We start from the raw sequence: 24772 nt of genomic DNA on the forward strand, positions 1-24772 counted from the left end.
CTGGTAAATGGCAAAGTCAAATTTGTAACTGTACTTAGAGGCGTATTCCAGCAGTCACTGGAAAGGCCCGAAGTATACTTCGGAGAGTAAGAAGTGGTTTGTAATGTCACTACTACTACTACTGTTGAAAAATTCATGACTTGCCCTCTTCTGATATGAAATTATCAAGGATCTTCAGATAGGGAAGAAGAATTTTTAGTGTGATACACCCAGAGGTAATTTTATCTTTACTTTTTCTGAACCTCCATTTTATCGAAGAAATGCATTTTATTACATTCTGTAGTGTAAAAGTTAATAATACAAGTGAACAGAATTGAACTCATCCTGTCACTCCTAATTAGCAATGTGACATCAGATTTCTGAAGAAAGGATCAACAAACTTTTAGTTGAACTTTTTCTTTACCTTAATTACAGATGTCTTTGTGATGTACTTTTGTTTCACTCTAGCAGGTTCAGTGATTATTTTAGTAAACTGTTTTGTAATATTTATGATTTGGAGAATTTTCTTTCAGGTGAAACTGTGAGACTAAGAATGTTACAAAGGCAGCAAGAACAGGTTTACAGATTATGTTTAGAAAGGGTTTTCTTCAAAACATTACAATTTTTACTTTTTTGTTTTTGTCGTGAAATGAATATTTCCTTCATTATTTTAGATAAGACAGGTGGGAAGAAGTTCTCCAAAGAATTTGAAGAGGCAAGTTCCAAGCTAGAAGAATTTGTGAATGGATTAGATAAGCAAGTGAAAAATGGGCCCTCACTAACAGAAGCACTGGAAAATGCTGGAATTTTCTATGAAGCACAATACAAAGAAGTAAAGGTGGTGGCCAATGTAAGTAATAATCAAAGCTATCTTGCAACAATTGCTTACTACATTATATATTAGTGACTGTTGATGTGTGTTATCTAACTATATGAGGATAAGCATTATGATCTGCAATTCACAGATGAAGTTACTTTTGAAGGGGGTTAGTAACCTTGTACGTGGTAATACAGCTATCAAGTGAAGGAGTCTAAATTAAGACTTGGTCCTTTCTGATGCTAAAGCTTAAGGATACCCTGATGATTAAACTGTAAACTAAAGACTTATGTCAGCATTTCAAAGGGAGTATGCCAAGTTACTCTTACATACAGGATATAAAATTGGGTAGAAGTATGTATATATATTTTTTTAACCAGGAAATTATATGGAAACATTCTGTTACTAAATTTCAATAACTGAATTAAGGACTCTTTGTCTCTACCTCCACTGGAAGAGGGGTTGATAATTGGACATTTGTCTAATGGCCTCTAAAAGAAACTGTCCTTTTTTTTTTTTTGCTGTTATTTTATAGAAGATGTTATTGATTATAAATCCAGTGTAATGGTATTGTGAAGATTTCAAATAAAACTGTCCATTTTATACTAAATTTTTTTATAGTTTTAATCACTGTATATGGTCATAAAAGCATATGGTAGTATAGACCCACCATTCCCACTTCCTAGAAGCAATCTCTTAACTCATTTAGCTTTTTTTTTCCTGGCATTTGCCTTCATATTTCTGAATATGTATTATTATTTTCTGATATGTGCTATTTAAGAAATATCTACTAACTTCTTGGTATAACGAATGAGGATTTAGTGTATGCTCACCTGCCTTCCTCCCCCTTCTTCCAATATCAAATAACAGGTTTACCTTTGTAAATTGAAATACTATATTTACTATTTTTTGACCACTAACTGTAGACTCCCCACGTTGTAAATGAGTACATTAATTTCCCTATCCTTTCCCATTAGTTTTCATCTGTCCCTTCAGTTTCTTAACTATACTTTTACATTTTCAAGGTTTAATATTTACATTCTAGTCTATAATCATAATTAAATCTTACTTCCTGCTCTAAAGGCTGAAAATTAATAAACAAAGCTTATAATTGTGTAAGCATTGTTCACTGCAAGGTCTTATGGTAACTATAGTTATGTTAGAGATTTTTTTGTGTGTGTTGTTTGCCTTCTTATAGCCTCTTTTTTTTTTCTTCTAAATTCTCTCACATTAGATACACTGAATCTACCTTTTCCTCCAGTGACCTCCGTACCTGACTGAATTCATTTGTCCTGTTTTAGGTATCTAGATCATATCCAAGGACTGCTCTTCACTAACATTCTGAGTTGAGCCCTCTATTTTTAAGATTCTTCTTTTCTTGGTTGTCTCCTGTTTTGCTGGAGTACATCCTCAGTTTACAAAAAAAAGTTTGCACAGAGATAAATTTTCTCAGTCCTTATATCTAAAAATGTCTTTATCCTGTTTTCACATTTGCTTTAATGACTTGGTGGTTGAAATCATTTTCCTTCACAGCTTAGGAGGAATTACTCCATTATCTTTAGTATTGATGCGAAGTCTTTACAAGAGCCTTTGTAGGTGATTTTTTTCCTACCTAGAAGCTTTTCAGGACTTCATCCATGATAGTCTGAAATTTTTATAATGATATGTCTACATGTGAGGCTTTGTTTTTCATTCATATCAGTTACTTAGAGGATTCTTTCAGTCCAAAGACTGTTTATTCTTCAATTCTGGGGTAATTTTTTTCTGTCCTATGTTCTCATGTTTTCTCACCTTGATCTTTTTGTTCAGCTTTTTAGAAGATACAGTCTTTTTTCCCCTGTAGTTACCTCTTTTTTTTCTTGACTAAAAATAATGCTTTTTAAAAATAACGAATTGTCTAGTGAACATAATGTTCCTCATGTAATTGTAGATTAATGGTACCAAAATTTTAAAAAAATAAAAAATAAATTAATTAATATTTATAATAGAATACCAGTTTGATCTAATGTATTACCAAAAGCATAATATAGTCAAGTAAAGAAGGTCTTTCTCTTTCATGAGTCTGGCTTTCCTCAAAAATCAGATAATATCTCTTTGTACATTAATATTTAATAATGGGGTATGAAAAACTCGGAGTCTCTGTAGTTAGGGATCTACTCTTGGGTTTAACCAGTAAAGTCTGTGTAGGTGAGGAGACAGCTGTTAATGTGGGAGGAACTCTAAATGTCAGAAAACTAAAGTATTTTTTGCCAGGACATTTTAACTCTTTAGAGAAGACCTCGTCTTGTGTGATTGGGGCACAGTGCCTCCTTGGCTACCATGTATGAAGACTGCAGAGGGGCTGGTATTGGGTGTTTGGTAGTCACACTTTAATTATCCTGATTTCACCCCTATTACTCACTACACCCTTTTATACTCATCATTTCCTGGATAAAAGCTTCTCAGGGATTCTGAAGGATAGACCAGCTCCTTTCCCTGTTGTAGGTCCCTTTTCTTCATACTCCTAACCTTGTTCTCCCCACCCATCCCTCGTTGCTTCTTACTCTTCCACCCACTTTGTCTTCTGAATATTCATAGAAATCTTTTTCTCAGGTATGCTTTTTGTTGTTGGATAATACTTTTATATTCCTTTACTGTTCATTTTACAGGAGTCCTGGAAGGGAGAGACAGTAAATGGGAATAGTCAATTCACCGTTTTAACCCAAAAGACCATTTTATAATTTTTAAGTAGTGATCTATGATCACTTACTTAGGAAATCATATAAAATCATTTAATATACTTTGGAGGATCCTCAGCAAATGGCTGGGAGAAGTTTATTCAGCAAGTATTGAGCACTCATAATTGCAATTCTGTGTGATAAATGCTGTAGTAGAAGGAACTACATGGTGCTATGAGATCAGATAGATTCTGTGCTTTTAGCTAATTTGGGAGTGAGGATGGAAGATACGGGAAAAAATTTCCCAAAGGAGCTGAACTCTGGAATTGCAGTAATTAGCTAAGTGAAGGCCCATATTATCTGAAGGGCATTTTCAAAAGCATGGGAACATAAGAGCATGGCAAAATTGGTGAACTTCAGAGTAATTTCTTATAACTGGCTTATATGATGAAATAATGTGATGAAATAAAACTGAAGAGGTAGTTAAGAACAGGGTTCTGAGAGGTCTGTATTTATTCTAAGGTCTTTGAATTTTACCCTGAAAACAGTGGGAAGCCATTGTAGGATTTTAATTTTGCAGGTGGTGTGATCAAGTTTGCATTTTAGAGTCAAGATAACAGAATAGAAAATACGAGAATAGTAGAAGTAGGGAGGCAAGTTAGGTTATTGAAGTAATCCAGGTGGACTTGTTTTGAAAACCTTAAACCTCTAAGCAATATTTTCAAAAAGATTTTGACCATAATCTATAAGAAAGAGATTTTATATGAAAACTGAGAACCACATACACATGCATGTGCATATACATGTAGCAATAGTTTAATGAAATTTACTCATACACAATACTCTGGGAGATACTCTTTCTTCTGCATTATTTTATTTCCTGTACTTCATCTAATTTCTTAAGATAAATATGCAGGTAATTGATTTTTAGCTTTTTTAGTGTCTGAAAGGAAGGAGCGACACACAGCAGCAATTCACCGGAGAATTCCGCTTTATTAGGGAAAGGTGCTGGGTTATATAGGAAGGGGCATGAGGTGATTGAGGTGTTACTTTTACGGGGCTGGTAGCTATTGGCTAGGTGCTGGGATTGGGAGGGGGGCAAGAGGTGATTGGGCTTCAGGTGGCGCTGGCGGGAACTGAGGACCCGAAAGAGAAGCCGGAAGTTCGCCATCTTACCGGTGGGGGCCCTTCATTCCCTCCTTTCTCCTCTATGGGGTTGTGGACGTTGCTTTCTATCTGACTGCTTCCTGCTGAACAGGGGCGGAGAAGGGAGTGAGGGCTTGAGGATTGGGAGGAAAGGGTTGATAGGACTCCCCACAGTAAGGGCAAGTAGATGTGGACTTCTTCAGGTCGAAAATCAATGAAGGTTCCCTGTAACCATAGGTCGAGGACTTGTTGATTCCAATGGTGCCAAGAGGATACAGGTGCCAGAAGCCAGGTGTCTGCGGCCAGTGTTTCCAGGAACTGTTTCCAGCGGGGAGAGGGGTCCATCTCAGCGTGTGATGAGGAGGTCACGTGAGGGTGAGGGATCTTCTGTGGCCAGAAGCTGGTAGTTCCTGAGTAAAAGCTGGTTGAAAGTTTGATTAGAGATTTTACCGACTTGGGATTTGATAAACTTTACTATACAAGGCAAGAAGAGACAGGCGAGAAGAATGATTATTATAGGGCCTGCAATGGGCCACAGCCAGGTGAGGAAGGGGTTTGTTAGTATTGAAGAGAATGGGTTGGAATTGGAAGGAGAGGGGAGGCTGGAGGCAAGGTCGGTGAGTTTGGTAATGTCAGTTTCTACAATGCCAAATTCGTTGATGTAATAGCAGCACTTTTCCCGAAGGAAGACACAGGTGCTGCCCTTTTCGGCTGTAAGCAGATCTAAGGCCCGCCGGTTTTGAAGGGTGACCTTAGCTAGCGAGGTGACCTGTCTTTGGAGAGAGGCCAGGGAATCGGCAGTGGATGTCAGGGCCCCCTCAAGTTTGGCATTGAGATCCTAATTGCCCATAGAGAGTGACCCAAGGCTCCCCCTGAAAATCCTGCCCCAATGGCTGAGGTGGCTAGGGAAATACCAACCATAATGGGAAGGAAAGCAGCCCTTCTTGTGCGCAAGGGCAAAGGAAGTTGAAACTCAAGGAATTCTGCCATGCTGTAAAGTGTAAGCTGTGGGATTAGGGTGACGAGAATGCAGGGTGTGCTGGAGTTGGGAGGCAGTGAGTTAAAAAGACTGCCATTACACCAAAAGAAGTGTCCCGGCTGCATAAAAGTCTTAGAGCCGGAGGTAGGGGTGTGGATAGAGAGACAGTGAAGTGAGCTGGACGGGGGAGGGGTTAGGCCTACACAGTGGTGGATGGTGAGATTGTTTGCGTATTCCGGTTCCCATAGGGGTATGTCTGCCAGGGGGCAGAAGGGTTGTCCTTCTGCGTGAAATGAGTAATTGGAAATGGTAAGGGGCACGGCGGCTAGCAGTTGGCACTGTAGTGATGCTCACAAGAAACAATTGGCGGTGTTAAGGGTGTGGTTGAGAAAGATGGTGGTGTCCTGAATGAGCTGTAACCAAGAGTAGGAGGAATTGGAAGAGGGGTGGGGGTGAGAAGATGAAGAGGCGCCGTCAAGAGTTTGGATAATGACTTTTTCAGAATGTCTGATATTGGATGCAACTTGAGAGATCTGGGAATGAGAGGGAATATACTCTCGAGAGATATGAAGGGTACCGTGGGGGGTCAAGGACCCCCCGTAGTAAACTGAGGCTGTGACTCCGGCGGCCCATCGAGAGTCCCAGGGATCTGGGATTGATAAGGAGAATGAGCCATTGGGATATTTCATGAAATGGTTGGAGGAGTAATACTGTGGGTACCGGGAGTGAATGGCGCAAGACCAGTAGGGACATACCCCGTAGGTGTCTTGCCATCACCTGCAATAGGCTTGTCTTTGGTCATAGAGGAAGCAGAGGTAGGGAGAATAAAGGTAGCTGCTAGTGAACACTTCAGTGGAGGGAGGAAAGTGGAGATATAAAGACTCGGAGCAGCCTTTTAGAGGGCAGTCTAATGTAGCAATGAGGGCAGTAACTTTTGTTTGATGCTGTGTGTAAGTCTGTCTGACTTAGAATCGCCATACAAAGGAGGCTGGGGTGGCGGGGAAGACAATAGGAATGAGGGAAAAAAGCGAGAGAGCAGTAAAGGAGGAAAAAATCATGATTCGGGTATGGATGGCAAAGGGGGTGAACGGGAGATGTGGAGCTTCAAGGGATCAGAGGGATGAGGCACGGTAGAGTAGACAGCATCTTGGGCTGTATCCAAAGGACTCTGGATTGTGACTGGTGGGTCTTGGGTGTCCAGAGAAGGTGGGTCCTGGGTGTTTGGTTTCAACGTGGAGATATGAATCCAAGGGGTGACAGAGTTGTCAGGCAGTGAGAGCTTGGTGGCCAAGGGGGTGCAGAGAATAACTGGGTGTGGACCATTCCATTTTGGGGTGAGAGAGGGCCGATCCTCTGGCGGCTTATAAAACACTAGTTGGCCAGGCTGTAAGACAGGAGGATTTTGGGAGGTGGATGGATCAGGGAGGGGCCAATCTTGATATTTCCACAATTCAGTGCAGAGGAGAGAGAGTAGCAGAAGGGCCATATTGGGAGGAATTGGTCCTTTGTGGGAAGGGAGCCCTGGGGGTAGAATTGGGTGGCTGTACATGATCTCAAAGGGCGACAAGAAGGAAGGTTTCTTTGGGAGGGCCCGAATGCGGAGTAGAGCTAAGGGAAGTAAGCAAACCCAGTCAAGGTGTAGTTCTAGAGATAGTTTGGTCAGGATGTCCTTTAGAGTCCTATTGGTTCTTCCTCTTTTCCCGAAGCCTGTGGTCGATAAGGACAATGTAAATGCCAGGGGAGCGAGAGCGACTTGGAGAGGTTCTGGATAATTTGGGCAGTGAACTCAGGGCTGTTATCTGATTAGAGTGAAGTGGGCATCCCGAACCTAGGAAAGATCTGGGTGAGGAGGATAGAGGCAACCGCGGACGCTCGTTTGTTAGTGGTGGGGAAAGCTTCGACCCATCCTGAAAATGTATCTACTAACACGAGTAGGTATCTGGTACGCCGTACAGGGGGCATGTTAGTGAAGTCTATTTGCCAGTCTGCGGCGGGGACATTACCCCTTCCTTGATGAGCTGGGAAGGGTCGGGCCTTGAGGGGGGTATTAGGGTTAGTGCGTTGGCAGATGGTGCACCTGCAGGTGATTTGGTTAAGTAGGGTTTTGTCTTCAGGAGAGAGAGAAAAAAAGGATTGTAAAAAATGGATCAAGGATTAGGGGCTAGGATGGAACAGATCATGTAAGAAGCGGAAGAGGGACTCTTTGTCCTGGGAACAGAGGGTGTCTTGTGATAAGGCTAAAACCACAAGGGCAGACGGATTGTTGTCTGGTGTGTCTTCTGATAGGACAACTGACCGGGCTACTCTGTCAGCTTTGTTGTTACCTCTTGCAATGGGGGAGTCATCCTTTTGATGTGACTTGCAGTGGACTATGCCCAATCGGTGTGGGAGTTGTGAAGCCTCTAGGAGTTTAGTTATTAAGGCTGAATTAGTGATGGAATTTCCTTTTGTGGTGAGGAGGCCTCGTTCTTTCCATACTACCGCATGAGACAAGAGAATGTGGAATACGTATTTGGAGTCAGTGTACAGTGTGAGAGACGTGTCGCAGGCCAGAGTGCAAGCTCTGCTGGCTGCAATGAGTTTGGCCTGTTGATTGGTTGTACCGGGGAGTAGGGCTCGTGCCTCGATGATGTCTTCGAGGGAGACTACTGCGTATCCTGCGTAGTGGGTGCCCTCATGTTTAAAGGAGGACCTATCAGTAAACCAGATGAGGTTGGAGTGTGAGAGGGCTCCTTTGGAGATCGTGGAGTGGCACGGAAGGAAGTTGTGAAGGGCTTCCAGGCAATCATGCGAGGGAGTATGAGGAGAGTAGGGTAGAGGAAGAAAAGTAGCCGGATTCAGGGGGGGTGCAGGGGAGGAAAGAAATGTCTAGATTTTGGAGGAAAGAGGATAGTAAGGTCAGGAGTCTGGAGGGAGGGAGATTCTGTAAATTTTTGTAGGTTAAGAGGTCCTTTAGGTGATGTGGGGACAGAATGGTAAGCGGCTCCCCGAATATTAGTTTATGAGCTTCTTTCTGCAAGAGCTGCCTAGTGGCTAATGCCTGTAGGCAGGGGGCCCATCCCCGAACTGTGGGGTCTAATTGCTTGGAGAGATAAGCTGCTGGGGCAAAGGATGGGCCATAATATTGGCCTAGGACTCCTAGTGCTTGACTTGACCTTTCATGGATGTATAATGAGAAGGGCTTCGACAAATCAGGGAGATGGAGACTTGGAGCTTCCACAAGGGCTTGACAGAGCTTAATGAAGGAGTGTCGGGGTGAGGATGATAATGGTTCTTCAGGGGGGCCCTTGCTGAGGTCGTATAGGGGTCTTGCCAACAGGGACAAGTTAGGGATCTATGCTCTAAAATACCCAGCTAGGCCTAGAAAGGAAAGGATTTCTGTCTTGGTTTTGGGAACGGGCAGGTCAGAGAGGAGTCATTTTCTGTCTAAGGTAATGGACTTTCCTTGTTGAGACAGAAGGAGTCCGAGGTAAGTGACAGAAGGGGAAGAGATTTGAGCTTTGACGGGGGATACCCGGTAACCTCTGGAAACTAGAAGGTTAAGTAGGGAGGCAGTGTCAAGTTGAGACTGTTCCCACGAGGGACTGCAGAGTAGAAGATCGTCCACATATTGTAATAAGGTGGACTGGGACTGATCATGATGAAACTGTTTGAGGTCCTGAGGTAGGACCTGTCCAAAAATATGGGGACTATCTCAGAAGGCTTGTGGCAAAACTGTCCAAGTGAGTAGTTGTTCAGAATGTCTTGTGTATGGGTCTGTCCAGGTGAAGGTGAAAAAATCTTGGGAGGATGGGTCCAGAGGGATGGAAAAAAATGCGTTCTTGAGATCTAGGACTGAGAAGTGGGAGGCCGAGGGAGGGATTCGCGATAAAAGGGTGTACGGATTTGGAACCAAGGGATGGATAGGGACGACGGCCATGTTGATGAGGCGAAGGTGTTGGACAAGGCGGAAAGATCCGTTGGTTTTTTTAACAGCTAATATGGGGGTGTTAAACGGGGAGTGAATGGATCTGAGGTAATTTTTGTTTCAAAGATCCTGAATGATGGGTTGAAGGCCTATGAGGGCTGAAGTGGTTAGGGGGTATTGGGCCTGGCAGATATACTGAGAGGGGTCATGTAATTTGATAGAGGCAGGAGGACATAGAGCCATGGAGGGGCTGGTAATGTCCCAAACTTTGGGATTTACAGGGTGTATGAGGGCGGAACTGGAGCTTTCATTGGGTAGAGGGGGGTCATCAGCTATGAGGGCCATCAGAAAGGGAGTACTGGGGGCTGTGGGAGTGGATATAGTTATGGAAACGTGGAGGAGAGAAAGGATGTCCCGTCCTAGTAAAGGGATGGGACACTGGGGCATAACCAGGAAGGAGTGGGAGAAAGGTATGGGATTGTCTTGGATTGTGCATAAAGTGGGGGGGAAGTTAATGGGAAAATCTGTTAACCTCCTACCCCGACTATAGGAGTAATGGTTGGCGTGGTAGGGCCCCGGAATTCTCACAAGACTGAGAAGGTGGCTTTTGCATTTAGGAGGAAGGAGATGGGGCAACCGTCTACTATTAAAGTAACCCTGGGCTCCTGTTTGGTGATGGAAATGGTTGGGCGAGAAGCCCCCGGGCCCCGTCAATCTTCTTCTTCCAGTCCCACTACAGCGGGCTTAGGATGGGGGTTGTTGGTCCGGTCTTCCCTTCGGATGGTTGGGCAATCAGACCCCCAGTGGCCCATTTTGTGGCATCTGGGGCATGGGGTGGTAGGAGATCTGGGGGAGGCGCATACCCTTGACCAATGTCCTTCTTTTCCGCACTTGAAACAAGCTCGGGGCGGGGGGGACTTGTTTGCAGAGGGGCGCCCAGGTTGTGGTTTTATCAGCTGGGCCGACATTTGGAAGTTGGCCTGATCAGCCTTTTGTTTACGGCACTTTTCCTCCTCCCGGTTATGGAAGACTTTAAAGGCCACTGTTCGGATCTCTGTCTGTGGGGTAGCGGGGCCCTGTTCTAACTTTTTGAGTTTAGCTTTAATGTCGGGGTAGCTTTGAGCTAGGAAGTATGTCATAAGGACATGTCTTCCGTCAGGCGTTTCTGGGTCCAGGCTGGTATACTGTAATAGGGCTTGAGTGAGTCTGTCTAAGAATTTGGAGGGAGTTTCCTCCCTCCTTTGAATTATGTCTTGGAGCTTTTGAAAATTGACTACTTTACAAGCTGCCTTTTTCAGACCTGCTATTAAGCAGGAGGCGAAAATACCTCGAGAGCGAGACCCACGGCGGTGTTATAATCCCAGTGTGGGTATTGTTCGGGGACAGCGGTGGGGCCAGGGGGATAGGTGGGGTCAGTCCTGTGGGTTTCGGTAGCGTGCATTTGGGCGAAGTCCCAAACTCATCTACGCTCTTCAGGGAGGAGGGTATTGGCCAGGAGCATGAAAATGTCATGATGTGTGAGGCTGTAAGACTGGAGGGTCTATTGAAACTCCCTGATGTATGTCATGGGATCAGTGGAAAAGGAACCTAGGCGTTTCTCAAGTTGGGCTAAATCTCCTAGGGAGAAAGGGACGTGAATGCGCACGATGCCTTCGGGTTCTGCCACCTCCCGGAGGGGGGCGATAATTTTGGGAGGCCTGCGGGACGGAGTCTGAGGGGGACTGAAGGTTTCTGGCTCAGTCTGTGGGGGAGAGACAGGTGATAGGGGCAAGGACGGAGGAGGCTCCTGGGACTTAGTTAGAGGGAGGCTGAAAGACTCAGGCTCAATCTGCGGGGGTGGGGGGGAAGGCGAGGGGGACAAAGGTGGAGGGGGTGAGGTGGGGGAGGAGATGGTGGTGGAGGAAGGGGGAGGGGCTGTTGTAGGAGAGGAGGGGGAAGGGAGAGGATGGGAGGCTTCTGCGGGGGGTGAGGGGGTGGAGGTGGCGGCAACCACAGAAGAGGGAGTTGGGGTTGTAGGAGGGGGAGGGGCCGAAGGGGGAAGCCTGTATGGTGGAGGCTCAGCTGGGTCAAAGGTAATTGAAGAGAGACTGGGAGTGTGTGGAGGGGAGGAAGACGGCTTGCAGGCTAGGAGAACTTGGGGCAGGGAACAGGTGGTGCAGAGGCTGGGATTTTGAGCTAGGAGGTGAAAAGCTTCGATATAGGGAATCTCCTTCCATTTTTTCAGGCACTGGCAGTAGTTAAAAAGATCGCGAGTTGATGTTAGGATCAAGAGTTCCCCCTGCGGGCCATTGGTTGTTATTGTCTAGGGGGTATGTCGGCCAATCTTGGGAGCTGTATTCACGGAGAAGTTTTGGTTTTATATCAGGCGTCAGGGAGAGGGTAGCCAGATGCTTAAGCAGGCATTCAAGAGGTGAACTTTCAGGGAGGGATGAGGAGGCTCCCATGGCTAAAGGACAGAGAAGGAGACAAACAGGGGAAGACGAATGGAGATTCTCGGACTGGGAGCAGACCGCAAGGAGACAAAGGGCGTCTCCGATGATCCTTGGTGGTCTGCGGAAACTCATATACGAGTCGGAATTTCTTTGGAAGTGTGGGTCATCGCCCAGACTTCTCTAAGAAGGCAGAGTGCCGGAGTCACGAGGTACCTAGTACTAGGAATTTTCGGCAGAAGAATGGAAGGAGGAGGGGGGAAAAGGGAGCGTTCTCATCCGCAAAGGAGTCACCTCGTTTATGGCTGTTGGAGGATGGGCCTGAGGGTCCGCCGCAGCCATGAAGGCCTGAGGCGGGGAGAGTTCCCTCCTCGTCCCCGAGCATCAGGGCCTTGCCGGATGATCACAGTCAATGGCGCTGTGATAGCTCGGGGAAGAGTGGCCTGCTCTGGGGGAAAACTTACCCAAAGGCCAGAGAGGAGTGGTGAGTGTTATGAGCCAGCACCGGAAAAAGAGGATGAGGGCAAGGTGCTGCTGGTGTCAGGGGAAAGACAGGGCCCAGTTGGGGTGTCCCGTCTCCCGGGTTTCAGCCCCAATGAAAGGAAGGAGCGACACAGCAGCAATTCACCGGAGAATTCCGCTTTATTAGGGAAAGGCGCTGGGTTATATAGGAAGGGGCATGGGGTGATTGTGGTGTTACTTCTACGGGGCTGGTGGCTATTGGCTAGGTGCTGGGATTGGGAGCGGGGCGAGAGGTGATTGGGCTTCAGGTGGCGCCAGCGAGAACCAAGGACCCGGAAGAGAAGCAGGAAGTTTGCCATATTACAGGTGGGGGCTCTTCAGTGTCCATATATATTTAATACAGTGCATTTCCCTCTAAGCTGCATCTCCTAAGTTACTGTATTTAAGGGTATCTTACAAACAGCATACAGTTGGATCTTGTTTTTGTTTTAGTGTTTTTTAGTCTAGTGTAAGTCTTTGTCTTTTAATAGGAGTGTGTCTCCCATTTATTGATGTGCTTAAGTTTGTCTACTATCTTGATACTTGTTTTCTAATTGTCCTATTTGTCCTTTTTTACTTCTCTGCCCCCTTTTTTTTTTCAATTAATCAAGTAATTTTTAGATTCCATTTTATCTCTTCTTTTTGCTCTCTCCCTCCTCCCATCCCTTTCTTCTTTCCTCCCTGTCTCTCATTCTCTCTTAGTGGTTGGCTCTGGGATTATAATATATATCCCTAATTTACCACCTTAAGTTACCTTAATTTTTAATATTTGTATCTTGGTATTATTTGTATTATAATACCTTAAATTAATACTCTGTCACATATATACAATGTAAGAACTTCATGATAGTTGAGTTACCTTCCCCTGGGTCTTCATACTATTAACCGTTTTACTTATATTTTATATAGTTTATAATTTTTGTCATTTTTCTTAAATAGTCAAAAGACTTTTAAAGAAATTAAGGGGAAAATATTTAATATTTACTCACATATTTACTATTTCTGGTGTTCTTCATTTCTTTTTGCAGATTAACTTTTCCATCTAGAATCATTTCCCTTCAGCCTGAAGCCCTTACTTAGGATTTCTTAGAGTGTAGAAATGCTGGTCATGAAGTTTTCAGATTTCATTTATCCAAAAATGTATTTTGCCTTCATTTTTGAGAAGTGTTTTCTCTGGATACAGAATTCTAAGTTGACAATATTTATCTTTAATACCTAAAAATGTTACTCCCATCTAGTATCCCTTATTGTAATGAGATGCAATTGTGCCTAGATGTATTCTTTATAGTTACCTGCTTGGGATTCACTGGTCTTTTTGGATATGTGGCTTGATACCTTCCCTCGGTTTTGGAAATCATTTGACCATTATCTTTTCAAGTATTTCTTCTCTTCCATTCTCTCCTACTGGCACTCCAGTTACATTACCCATGTGGTCTTAGATTTCTGCTTTGTTTTATTCATTTTTCCCCACCTCTCAACTAATTTTTGGCTAATTTATATTTACCTGTTTTTGAGTTCAAATAGTTTGCTGAGCACAGTCGCTAAGAATACCCATCTACTGGAGTTTATTTAAGATAATGTATTTTTCAGTATTTTTCAGTTCTAGAATTTTCATTTGGGTCTTTCTTAGAGCTCCTTTTCCTCTTACCATCTATTTATCCATTCTTCACCTTTTCGTAAATTATTTATAATCACTGTGTTAAAGACCTTGTATGTTAGTTCTAATGTCTGTGTCATCTCTAGGTTTACTATTAACTGTTTCTTCCATGATTATTTTTGGTGTATTTTAATCATAACTATATTTTGTCTCTTGTCTAAGAATTTATTTTATTATGGACCTTTTGGGTGGTAATTGTGGAGACTCTGAATTATGTCATTTTCCTTTAAAAGGAACTAAGTTTTTTCTAGCAGTCATGTAACTTACCAGTGGATTGCTGTTGGCCTTCATGGGGTGGAGGTGTTGTTGCCTCTCCAGTTTGGCAGCATATAAATCCTACACTCCGTCTTCACAGGCTATGGGCAGCTGTTGAAATCTCTGCTCAGACCTTTAGCTTTCTAGCTGCTATTTCTTTTGGGTTCCTTGGAGGTACCATCAAAAGAACTATATCTACCATTCTACTTTACGTGTTTTTATTGTTGTATATTTTAACTATACATATGTGTACACACAAACACATATATTCTACAGTTGTTTTATGATAGTGTTTATTAGACTTACCTTTTTTATTGCACTGCATCTTTGATCCTCCATCTGGGATAATTTTACCTCTGTTGAAGCATATTCTTTAGACTGTCCTTTACTGTATATATTATGGTGACAAAACTCTTTAAATTTGCTGATTTGAAAATGTCTTTTTTCACTGGGTAAAGAATTCTAGGTTGGTAGTTACTTTCTTTGAACACTAAAGATATTTTTTGTCTTGAGGGTGTCTATCATTTCAGTGAAAATCAGCTGTCAGTCCTAATTTTCCTTCCTTGAATATCTTTTTTCTCTCGCTGCTGTTACTATTTTCTCTTTGTCTCTGGTTTTTTAGTAGTTATACAGTCATGTACCTAGGTGTAGATGTCTTCATATTCGTCTGGTTTGGGATTTGCAGAACTTTTTGAATCCATGGTGTATTAGTTTATTCGGGGTGCTATAACAAAGTATCTTAGACTGAGTGACTTAAACAACATTAATTTATTGTCTCATACTTACGGAAGCTAGAGGTCCAAAATTGAGGTATTAGCAGGGCTGATTCTGAGGGCTGTGGGGGAAGGGTTTGTTCCTGTCTGTTCTCTCTGACTTCTAGATGACCATTTGCACCATATATGTCTTCACATTGTCTTCCCTCTGTTGTGTGTTTGTGTGTCCAGATTTCCCCTTTTTTTAAAGGGTACCAAGTCATATTGAATTAGGGCCTATCGTAATGACCTCATTTTAACTTGATTACCCCCGTAAAAACTTTCCAAATAAGGTCACATTCTGAGGTACAGGGTTAGAACTTCAACATACAATTTTGGGGGGACCCAATTCAATTCATAACAAATGACATGATGTCTTTCATAAATTTGGGGTAATTCTCAGCTGTTAACCACTTCAAGTAGTGTATTTATTACATTCTTTCTTCTCTCCTCCCAGAACTCTACTAGTATGTGTATTAGATCTCATTACTGTGTTCCAAATGTCTTTTCCTTTTCCTTTCTGTATGTTCCTTCCCTTTTCTCTCAGTGCTTCTTCCTTCTAGATATTTTTCTATTAGCCAGTCTTCTGTTTCATTAATTCCCTCTTCTCCTCAAATGTTATCTATTGTTAAATCCATCAATTAATTTTGTTTGGCTAATTTTTCTGTTTTGGAATTGCTGCTTGATTTTTTTTTAGAAAGAACTCGCTTTTCTGGTAAAATTCTGTTGATCTATTTTCCTCTTCTCTTTCCTTTTTTTTTTTTTCAGTCTTCTTTTTTTATCTTAAAATATTCTCAGACTTAAATATCTTAAGTACAAATGAAGACCTTTTTTTCTTGAATCATTTAAAAGTAAGTTGGTGACACCCTATCACCCCCAAATATTTTCATGTGTATTTTCCTACCAGATGATTATATTCATAACTATGAGGTATAGCTGTTTAATCAGGAAATTGATATTTTGACACACTATTATCATCTAATACTGAGACCCTATTCAAGTTGATCAGTTTTTATAGCTAAAGATCCCATCCAGAATCACAGGTTGCATTTATTGCATTTCTTTTTATTTTCCTTTGATCTGGAACAGTTCCCCAGTCTTTTTCTTGACTTTCACAACCTAAATATATTTAAAGATTATAATTCAAATATTTTGTACAGTGACCCCCAATTTGGAATTATGTGATATTTCTTTGTCATCAGATTAAGGTTATACATCTTTAGTAGGAGTATCATGGAAGTGATTGTGTTCTCATTTCATCCTTTTGTTTAGTACGTAAGTTTGATTTGTTTCACTACCTATAATATTGTCTTTGATATCTTATTAATGTGACATTTTCCAGGCTTGTCCATTGAAAACTTTTTCCCTTGTAACTGCTATGGGTTCAGTTGGTACCCTAAAAAGGTACATTGAAGCCCTAACCACCTAGTATAGGTGAATGTGACTTTACTTGGAAATAGGGTCTTTGCAGATGTAATCAGGATAAGGCCGTTAAGGTGGGCCTTAATTCAATATAACTCTTGTCCTTCTAAGAGGATGGAAATTTGGAGATAGAATCACACAGGGAGAAAATCATGTGTCAACACAAATACTTTAGTGATGTAGCTGCAAGCCAAGGAATGCCAAGGGCTGGTGGCCACCACCAGAAGTTGGGAAAAGGGAAGCATTCTGCCCATCTCAGAGAAATCATAGCCTTGCTGACACCTTGATTTTGGACTTCTAGTCTCTAGAATTATGAGATAATAAATTTCTGTTGTTTTAAGCCACCCTGTTTGTGGTACCTTAGTACCACAACCCTAGGAAACTAATATAGTAATTAATGAGTGTTCTGTGGGGAGGTATTTTGAAACTATCTAAATATCTTGTTCCTCATCAGACTTTCATTTAATCATTTATGTGTATCAGTATGGATTTACAGAGTCCTATCCAATGTTTTAATTCATCTGTACTGATAATTATTCTGATGCTCAAGTTGTCCCAGATTTGGCCAGTGGGAGCTCCTTTCAAGGCTGCTTTATGTGTTCTTTTGACATGTCTCCATCATTTTTTTAGTATTTCCTTACTTTTGGAATAAGGTATTCCAGTCTCATCTTGCATTTCACTGCCCAGCCCTGGAATCAGTCATTTCTCCAAGGAACCCTGGTTCTTTTTAGTAAAAAAAAAGTATTAGAAACCAAGATCTGAGTACAAGGTGTACCTGTTGCTGTTGGAATCACTGCTGCCAGACGGTGTAGTGTAGACAGAGCTAGGAAATACATGTATGCGTATACATAGTTAACCATATACACATACATTTACATCTGTATTTCTGTATCTCTCTATATATATTGAAAACCACGAGTTTTCACTGTTACCTCCAGTCCCAAATCAACACCATAAGGTTCATTCTAGTTTCCTTCCTTTCCACATTAGTAATTGCTTTCTCTAACAGTGCAAAACCTTGGTCCCCTTATCTTCAGCGTAACCTCTTATGTGTTAAATCCCCTTGTGTGTAGTCAGTGTCCCAGCACTTATGTCCCTCTCTGGCCACTTCTGTATCTTGCTTAGGCTTCAACATCCCATGCAATGCCTTCCTCCCATGCAGACATTTTCCTCACCCCATTTTGGCTCCATTATTTTAACTCTAGACACCAAGCCTTCCTGTTAAGCTCCAACTAATGGATTTTGGACTGAATTGTTGAAGAAAGGATTTTTCTTTATTTACTTGAACATATAAAACACAACTATTTGGTTTTTATCAGGTAATTCTGGTATTGGTTTCACCTGTTATGAGTATTTCTATTGTCTGTTTTTTCTTTTAGGTCATTTGGTCCTATCTCTTAGCATGCCTCCTAACTTTTTATTATTCAGTAATAAACTGAACATTGTATATGAAAGTATTTACAGAGTCTCTGGGTGACATATTTTCCTCTGAGAGGATTCACCCTTTGCAAGGCAGATACTATGAGAGCTGACCATGTTAAGCAGATGCTGAACTGACTTAAAGCTGAACTGCAGTTTGGCCAAGTCTTTATCTTCCAGTTCATCCCAGCTTCTAGGACACAGGTTTTTCCCACTGAGAGCCTGGCCTGTTCACTGGGGCCCCTTCTCCACTGTATGATTTGAACTGTAATCCTTGTCTCCTCAGCACCATAAGACTGTGTTAAACTCTACTCTGCTTTTCAGAAGTTTTCTGCTTGGCTTATTGATTTCCTTTTTTGCAGCTTCAAATTCAGCAGATATCTTGAAGGAAAAAAATAGCATGTTGTTGAGCCAGTTCTGTTCTTCCTTTTTCATCAGAATCTTGACCTTTCAAGTCTCTAGTTTTTATCTAAACAGAACAGGGAGACTGTTAAAAGCTTTGCTTTTTTCTTTATATTTAGTAGTGGCCCTCTCCCTTATCCTTCTGCCTGAATTCTCAAATTCTTGCCTAGCTCCCCAAAGTCAGCACAACCCTGAAAAAAAAAGGCAGCTGCAGAATGTCATCTTAGCTCTCCTCATGGTTTCCTCCTGCTGAAGGATTTGCACTTAGGTCTTGGTTTGCCTCAGCATTCTCCAGTACATTCAAACAAAGCTGTGTGTGTGTGCAAGCATGTATAAATATGTACGTGTATACATCCAGCTTTTCTAGTTTGTGGTGGGAGCATTGCTCTACTACATGCTATTTAATTATAGCCAGAAGCAAAAGCTCAATTCTAGTATATTCTTTTCTGTTCCATTCCATTTTTTAAATAATGCTTCTTGTTTGACTAACCCAAATGATTTTGTAATTTGATGGTTCAAGACTTAAGAAGAGTTAATGAGAAAGAGAAAGATACACAGCTTTATGGTATTGGCAATTAAGATAATCAAATCAGAAGGAAATAAGCCAGGTGATCAAGGTTAACATAAAAAATGGAACATCAATCATATTGATTGTATATATCCTTTATATGATTTGATGATTTTACCTCTGTGGCCTGAAAATACCAAGGAGATCTCAAGTGAGGGACAGTCTACAAAATACCTTACCAATACTCTTCAAAAATTGTCAAGACCATCAAAAAAAACAAAGAAAGTTGTAACAAATTGTCACAAACAAGAGGAGCTTAAGGAGACATGACTGCTGAATGTACTGTGGGATTGTGGATAAAATGAAGGTTCCTGTGGCCAGGATTCTCACCTGGCCGTGGTTGACTAGCTCACTACACATGTGTGGGCAATACATCGTTATTGACTCTATGTAAAGAGCTCCGCCCAGTGCTCTGCACGACACAGTGGCACAGCTGCAAGGCTGTAGGAGAGCAGAGCAGAGGCTGGAGTGGTGGCAGCACCAAGGACAGAGGCCCAGAGCTGTGTGGGCAGAGAGGCCCAGAGGCAGAGACCAGCTTGCTGTGTGCAGACTCACTCTGAGTGGAGGAGATTTTAGTGATTGACCTGCCACTGTGGAAATAAAGTTGGGTGTGATCCTTTCACCCCAAGAACATTCTACTGTCATTTCTTTGGTCACATTGAATCCATAGTGAACTGGCTTGGGGCTAAAACCCATTGACAAGACAGGTATTCTGCTTGGGATCCTGGAATTAAAAAAGGACATCAGCTTATAACTGAGGAAACCTGAATAAAGCATGGAATTTAGTTAATTAAAATTGGTTCATTCATTGTGACAAATGTATCATATTAATATTAGATGTTAATAAAAGGGGAAGTTAGGTGTGGGGAACTTTCTGTATTATCTTCACAGTAATTTTGTATACCTAAAACTGTTCTAAAATAAAAAGCTTATTTTTTAAAAAAACAATATTATTTGATCTTCCAGGCTGTACTTTATTTATGCATTCATTGTCCACCTAGAAGAGTGGTCAACACATTTGGCTCTTGATACATATTGGTTGGTTGGGTGGATAGGAGATCAAGGGAGAATGAAGTAGATAACCTCTGAGTTTCTAACTTGGGCAACTGCATGGATGGTAATACTCACTTAAGGAATACAAAAAGCAAAGATTGGAAACTACTCCATGCTTGATAGATGATGGTATTTTCTTATTTTGTACCAGTGATATAGTTAACAATAGTGAGGAAATCTGGCCAAAGATTAAATGGTAGTTTCTTGGTCCTTTTCTCAGAAGAGTAAATTCTTCTTTTTCTCTTTTAGGCATACAAAACCTTTGCTAATAGAGTGAACAATTTAAAGAAAAAGCTGGATCAATTGAAGTCAACCCTTCCTGATCCTGAAGAATCACCAGTTCCTTCTCCAAGCATGGATGCTCCTTCCCCAACTGGTTCTGAGTCTCCTTTTCAGGGAATGGGAGGTGAGGAATCCCAGTCACCAACCATGGAGAGCGAGAAGTCTGCCACACCTGAGCCTGTGACTGATAACCGTGATGTTGAAGATATGGAACTCTCAGATGTGGAAGATGATGCATCAAAAATCATTGGTATGTTCTTAAGTGATTAATAGACAACTTGTTCATTATCTGTTTTGCTTTCCCACCAGTAAATCTATCACAGGCAACTATTAAAAGATAGGTCAACCCTTGTTAAGTTTAGAACACCAGGGTAGCATTACTGTTGGTGGAGCACAGTGGTTCAGGATGTGGTATGCTACAGGGGTTAGGAATCATGACTTAAGATCTATGCTCTTCATTATGGTAGCCACTTAGCTACATGTGACTATTGAGCAGTTGAGATGTGGCTTGTACAGCTTGAGATATGCTGTAATCATAAAATACACACTGGATTCTAGAAACTTAACTACACAAAAAAGTAAAAATATCCCATTAATTATGTTTATAACTTAGCAAAATGAAAATATCTGGGATATATTGAGATAAATAAAATATATTGTTAAAATTAATTGTATCTGTTTCTTCTTCTTTCTTAATGTGGTTACTAAAAAACTGAAACTTATGTGCCTGAATTATATTTCTGTGGAACAGCTTTTCTCTAGAGGGAGGGGTACTTATACTGGAATTCTTTATTCTCTGTCACTTGACATAAGATTCCAGAGCTACAGTTTGTTAACCACACTTTCAAAATAAACCTGGATTGGTACATTGTTTCTCTGACATCCCTGCCTTACAATTACTAATATTCTTAATAATAATAATATTCTTATTAATTATAAATGTTTGACTTCTGTTGAATTTAATGTACTGTCCATACAGTGCATAACCTTTACAGTATTAAAAGGAGTATATTGCAAAGGCATCAAGAGTTAAAATACTGCAGTTTCAAATTAGTGCTTAACTGCACCCCATAGGCCAATTTCAGAAAGCCAAAGAAAAGTAAGATGGTGTACAGAGTTTCTGTCTCTGAGAATGCTCCCAGTTAATGGAACAGAAAAGACAGGACAAGTTATGACAAAGATATCATTATCAAGAGAATATGAATGGCTACCAAATAACATGCTTCCAGAAATGTATAAATTTAATACACAGAAGCTTAGATACAAAGAAAACATTAAAGTAAACTGAAAGATGAATTTGGGAATTTTATTTTAAGCAGGTATTAAAGACAGGAAGGATCATAAAGAGTATGACTATTTAGAAAATCAGGAAGTTACTGGTTTTTCTTTGAAATATAATACTTTTACCCCCAAATCAGGAAATACTAAGGCATACTCTCTCATATTGGAAGCAGAGTCTGGAAAGTAGTAGGATGTAATATCTCTTTTCTTTATTTGAACAGTAGAGGACAGGAAGGAAAAACCTGTGGAGAAGTCAGCTGTGTCCACTTCTGTATCTACAAAGCCAACAGAAAGCATCTCAAAGGCCTCTTCATGTACCCCAGTGCCGACCATGACAGCAACCCCACCTCTTCCAAAACCTGTGAATACTTCTCTTCTGTCCCCTTCTCCAGCATTGGCTTTGCCAAACCTGGCTAATGTGGACCTGGCAAAGATCAGTTCCATCCTTAGTAGCTTGACATCAGTCATGAAAAATACTGGTAAGTAAAACCAGTAAAGAAGGTAAAAAGCTATTGCCATATTTCCAATGGAACCATCAGTCTGGTTCTTCTGTTGACTTTTTAAAATTAAAAGTAATTTTTAAAATTAAAACTAATACATGGTCAAATGTAGTAACCACAGTATTTTTCATGTGAAACCTTCATAAGAGTGCAGATACCTTAATAAAAAAACAAACAAAAACTAATACATGGTCATTACAGAAACTTAGAAAATTAATAAAGAGATTAAAATAAATATCCATAATCTTACTACCCCAAAGGAAACCAGGTTATATATCTCATCTTACAAATATATGTGTATATGAATGGGGAGATTAAATATTCATAATAATTTTTCTTTCAGTAATTGAAACATACTGCATATACTGTTTTGAAACCAGTTGTTTAATATTTAACCACACATAAATGTTTTTGAAAGTCATTAAATATTCATCTATATCATTTTAATAGCTATATAGCATTCAGTAATTTATTTAAGCCTTTATTGTTAAACATGATATGTTTCCAATTTTTCACTGTTATAAAGAATATAAAGAATAGTTAATTATAAAGGTCTTGTCAATTACAGGTTCATTTCACTGCAATGAACAACCTTGATGCTAAAATTTTATGCACAACTCTTCCTAAAATGGTTGATGAGTATATATAGGGCTTTTTTTCTTAATGGAAATTTCAACGAAAATTTATAAAAGTAGAGCACCTCTACATACTCATCACTCATCTTCAACAGTAGAAAAACATGGCCAGTCTTATTTCTGCTATGTCCTGCCCAATCCTGATTATTTGAAGAAAGTCAAAATTATTTCATTTCTTCATAAATACTTAAATATATATTTCTAGAAGATAAAAGCCTCAAAAACAATCAGCATGTAGGTTTTTAAGTCTTTTCTTATTATAAAATGATCTCCAAAAATGTACTATTTTATGTACCAAGTATATGAAAGTTGCCATTGTTCTTCAACATGTCCATCACTATTGTATTGTAATCTTTTTGTCAAATTCAGTCTTAAAAAAATCATGTTTTAATTTTCATTTCAAAAGTCAAATTGATTTTATCTTATTTTTATATACCTTTTTTCCTATATTAAAATCAACTCCGTGTTTTAAAAAGTAACAATGTAAAGGAGATTGCTTATATAATCTTATTTTAAAAGCCTTTTCAAAAGCAATAATTTATTAAGCACATAGAATCATGCAGTGGCTGAGTATACAATTGCAATGATTGATCAAAATTAGCCAACGATATTTATTGACCACTATAGAACAATACTTGTTCATTTTATGGGTGTTCCAAGGAGGTGGGAGCAAATCTTAACCTAATTTTCAGGATTTTTCTTTGTTAAAGCCATAATAGGAACCATTTGCGGATCTCACATAGAAGAATTCCTGTTCAACATACCTAACTTTTGAGTGCAGAGTATCATGAATTTAAAGGTCATTTTGAATTGTATTTTCTTCAGTTAATCTTTCTGCCACCAGGGGTCAGTCCTGCATCAAGGCCTTCTCCGGGAACTCCAAGTCCCAGCAGCCTCACCAGTAGCCTGAAAACACCTGCACCTGCTACAACAACATCTCACAACCCTCTGGCAAATATCCTCTCCAAGGTGGAGATCACCCCAGAGAGCATTCTGTCTGCTCTCTCCAAAACCCAGACACAGTCAGCCCCTGCACTGCAAGGTAAACTGACGTGTGCCACAGGGACTTGAATTGTCTCTGGCTTAATCCTAGATTCCATTTCTGAGTAATCCAAAGCCATGAAATGTATAATACAGTTAGTCCGTTATTCTCTTTATATGGTGCGTCTATGAGCTTGCATTTATAGAATTATAAAATGTCAAAGCTGAGAGACACATAAATATCTAGTCTATTCCGCTCCTTTTCAGGTGAGGAAGTTAAGGCTCAATGAGATGATGTAAGCTGCTCAAGGTCACACATCTGTCTATTCAGTGACAAGCCGAGACTAAAAGCCAGATTTCTTGACTGGAGTCTAGTATTCTTTCACTATTCCATGACAATCCTAAGGGCTGCATTTATCCCAGCTCTTAGTACAGGTTAATGTATGTTGAGATTTATATATTTTAATGTTAACCCAAACTAAAGACAGTAAGAAAGGACATTCTGTTATCAAAAATCTTATGAGACATGAATATCTCTTTTATGTCCTAATGTTTTATAGAGGCCTCCATATATAGATACAGTATATATTTTTTGGTTTTGCCTACCTATAATCTCTACCTCTACTATTCAGTTTTGCTCATTATTCCTTTTTGCCTAGAACTGTCTGCTTCTAACTTTTTTCATAAAGCTTACCTGCTCTCAGTTCTCAGATCCTCCAGATAGCAACACAGCCTTTGTTATTAAGTACCTCAGTATAATTACACAACGAATCACCAATACCAGAGTAGTATCTTCAATATAGCGATTTACTTTATAATTTGATAGCTCTCAACCAGGAGCCTCCAAGGGACATTGGGCAATGTCTGAAGATATTTTTGTCACACTGGGGTGGAGAGAGGGTGCTATTGTGGCTCATGGGCTGGTGCCCGGGATGCTACAGGACAGCACACAGTGAAGACTCATTGAGCCCAGAATGTCAGTAGTGCTGAGGTTGAAAAGCCCTGGTTAGTATGTATAGGGAGCTGTTCAGATACATGAGTTTTTCTTACTTTCTGAACTGTTCTGTAAGTGTGAATTAGCCAAGCACTGTGTTATAGTGAACTTTGTCTTAAAATATAGGAGAATGTTGTGACATAGCACCAAATACTG

At 40.7% G+C, this 24772-nt stretch overlaps 1 protein-coding gene across 4 annotated transcripts in view; it reads left to right on the forward strand.

Moving 5' to 3' along the window:
* Positions 1 to 24772, forward strand: part of RPRD2 (regulation of nuclear pre-mRNA domain containing 2) — a 129624-nt gene that overhangs the window by 96501 nt on the left and 8351 nt on the right. For 3 of the 4 annotated variants that reach the window (XM_037003297.2, XM_037003298.2, XM_073234578.1), the window contains 4 exons: positions 654 to 829; positions 20193 to 20475; positions 21728 to 21985; positions 23486 to 23683. In XM_037003297.2, the coding sequence (XP_036859192.1) occupies positions 654 to 829; positions 20193 to 20475; positions 21728 to 21985; positions 23486 to 23683 (915 nt within the window). The remainder of the gene's footprint in view (positions 1 to 653; positions 830 to 20192; positions 20476 to 21727; positions 21986 to 23485; positions 23684 to 24772) is intronic. The other variant, XM_073234579.1, reaches the window with a different exon arrangement.

The sequence above is a fragment of the Manis javanica genome, chromosome 4 (genome assembly GCF_040802235.1).
Source record: "Manis javanica isolate MJ-LG chromosome 4, MJ_LKY, whole genome shotgun sequence".
In the NCBI taxonomy this organism is placed as follows: domain Eukaryota; kingdom Metazoa; phylum Chordata; class Mammalia; order Pholidota; family Manidae; genus Manis; species Manis javanica.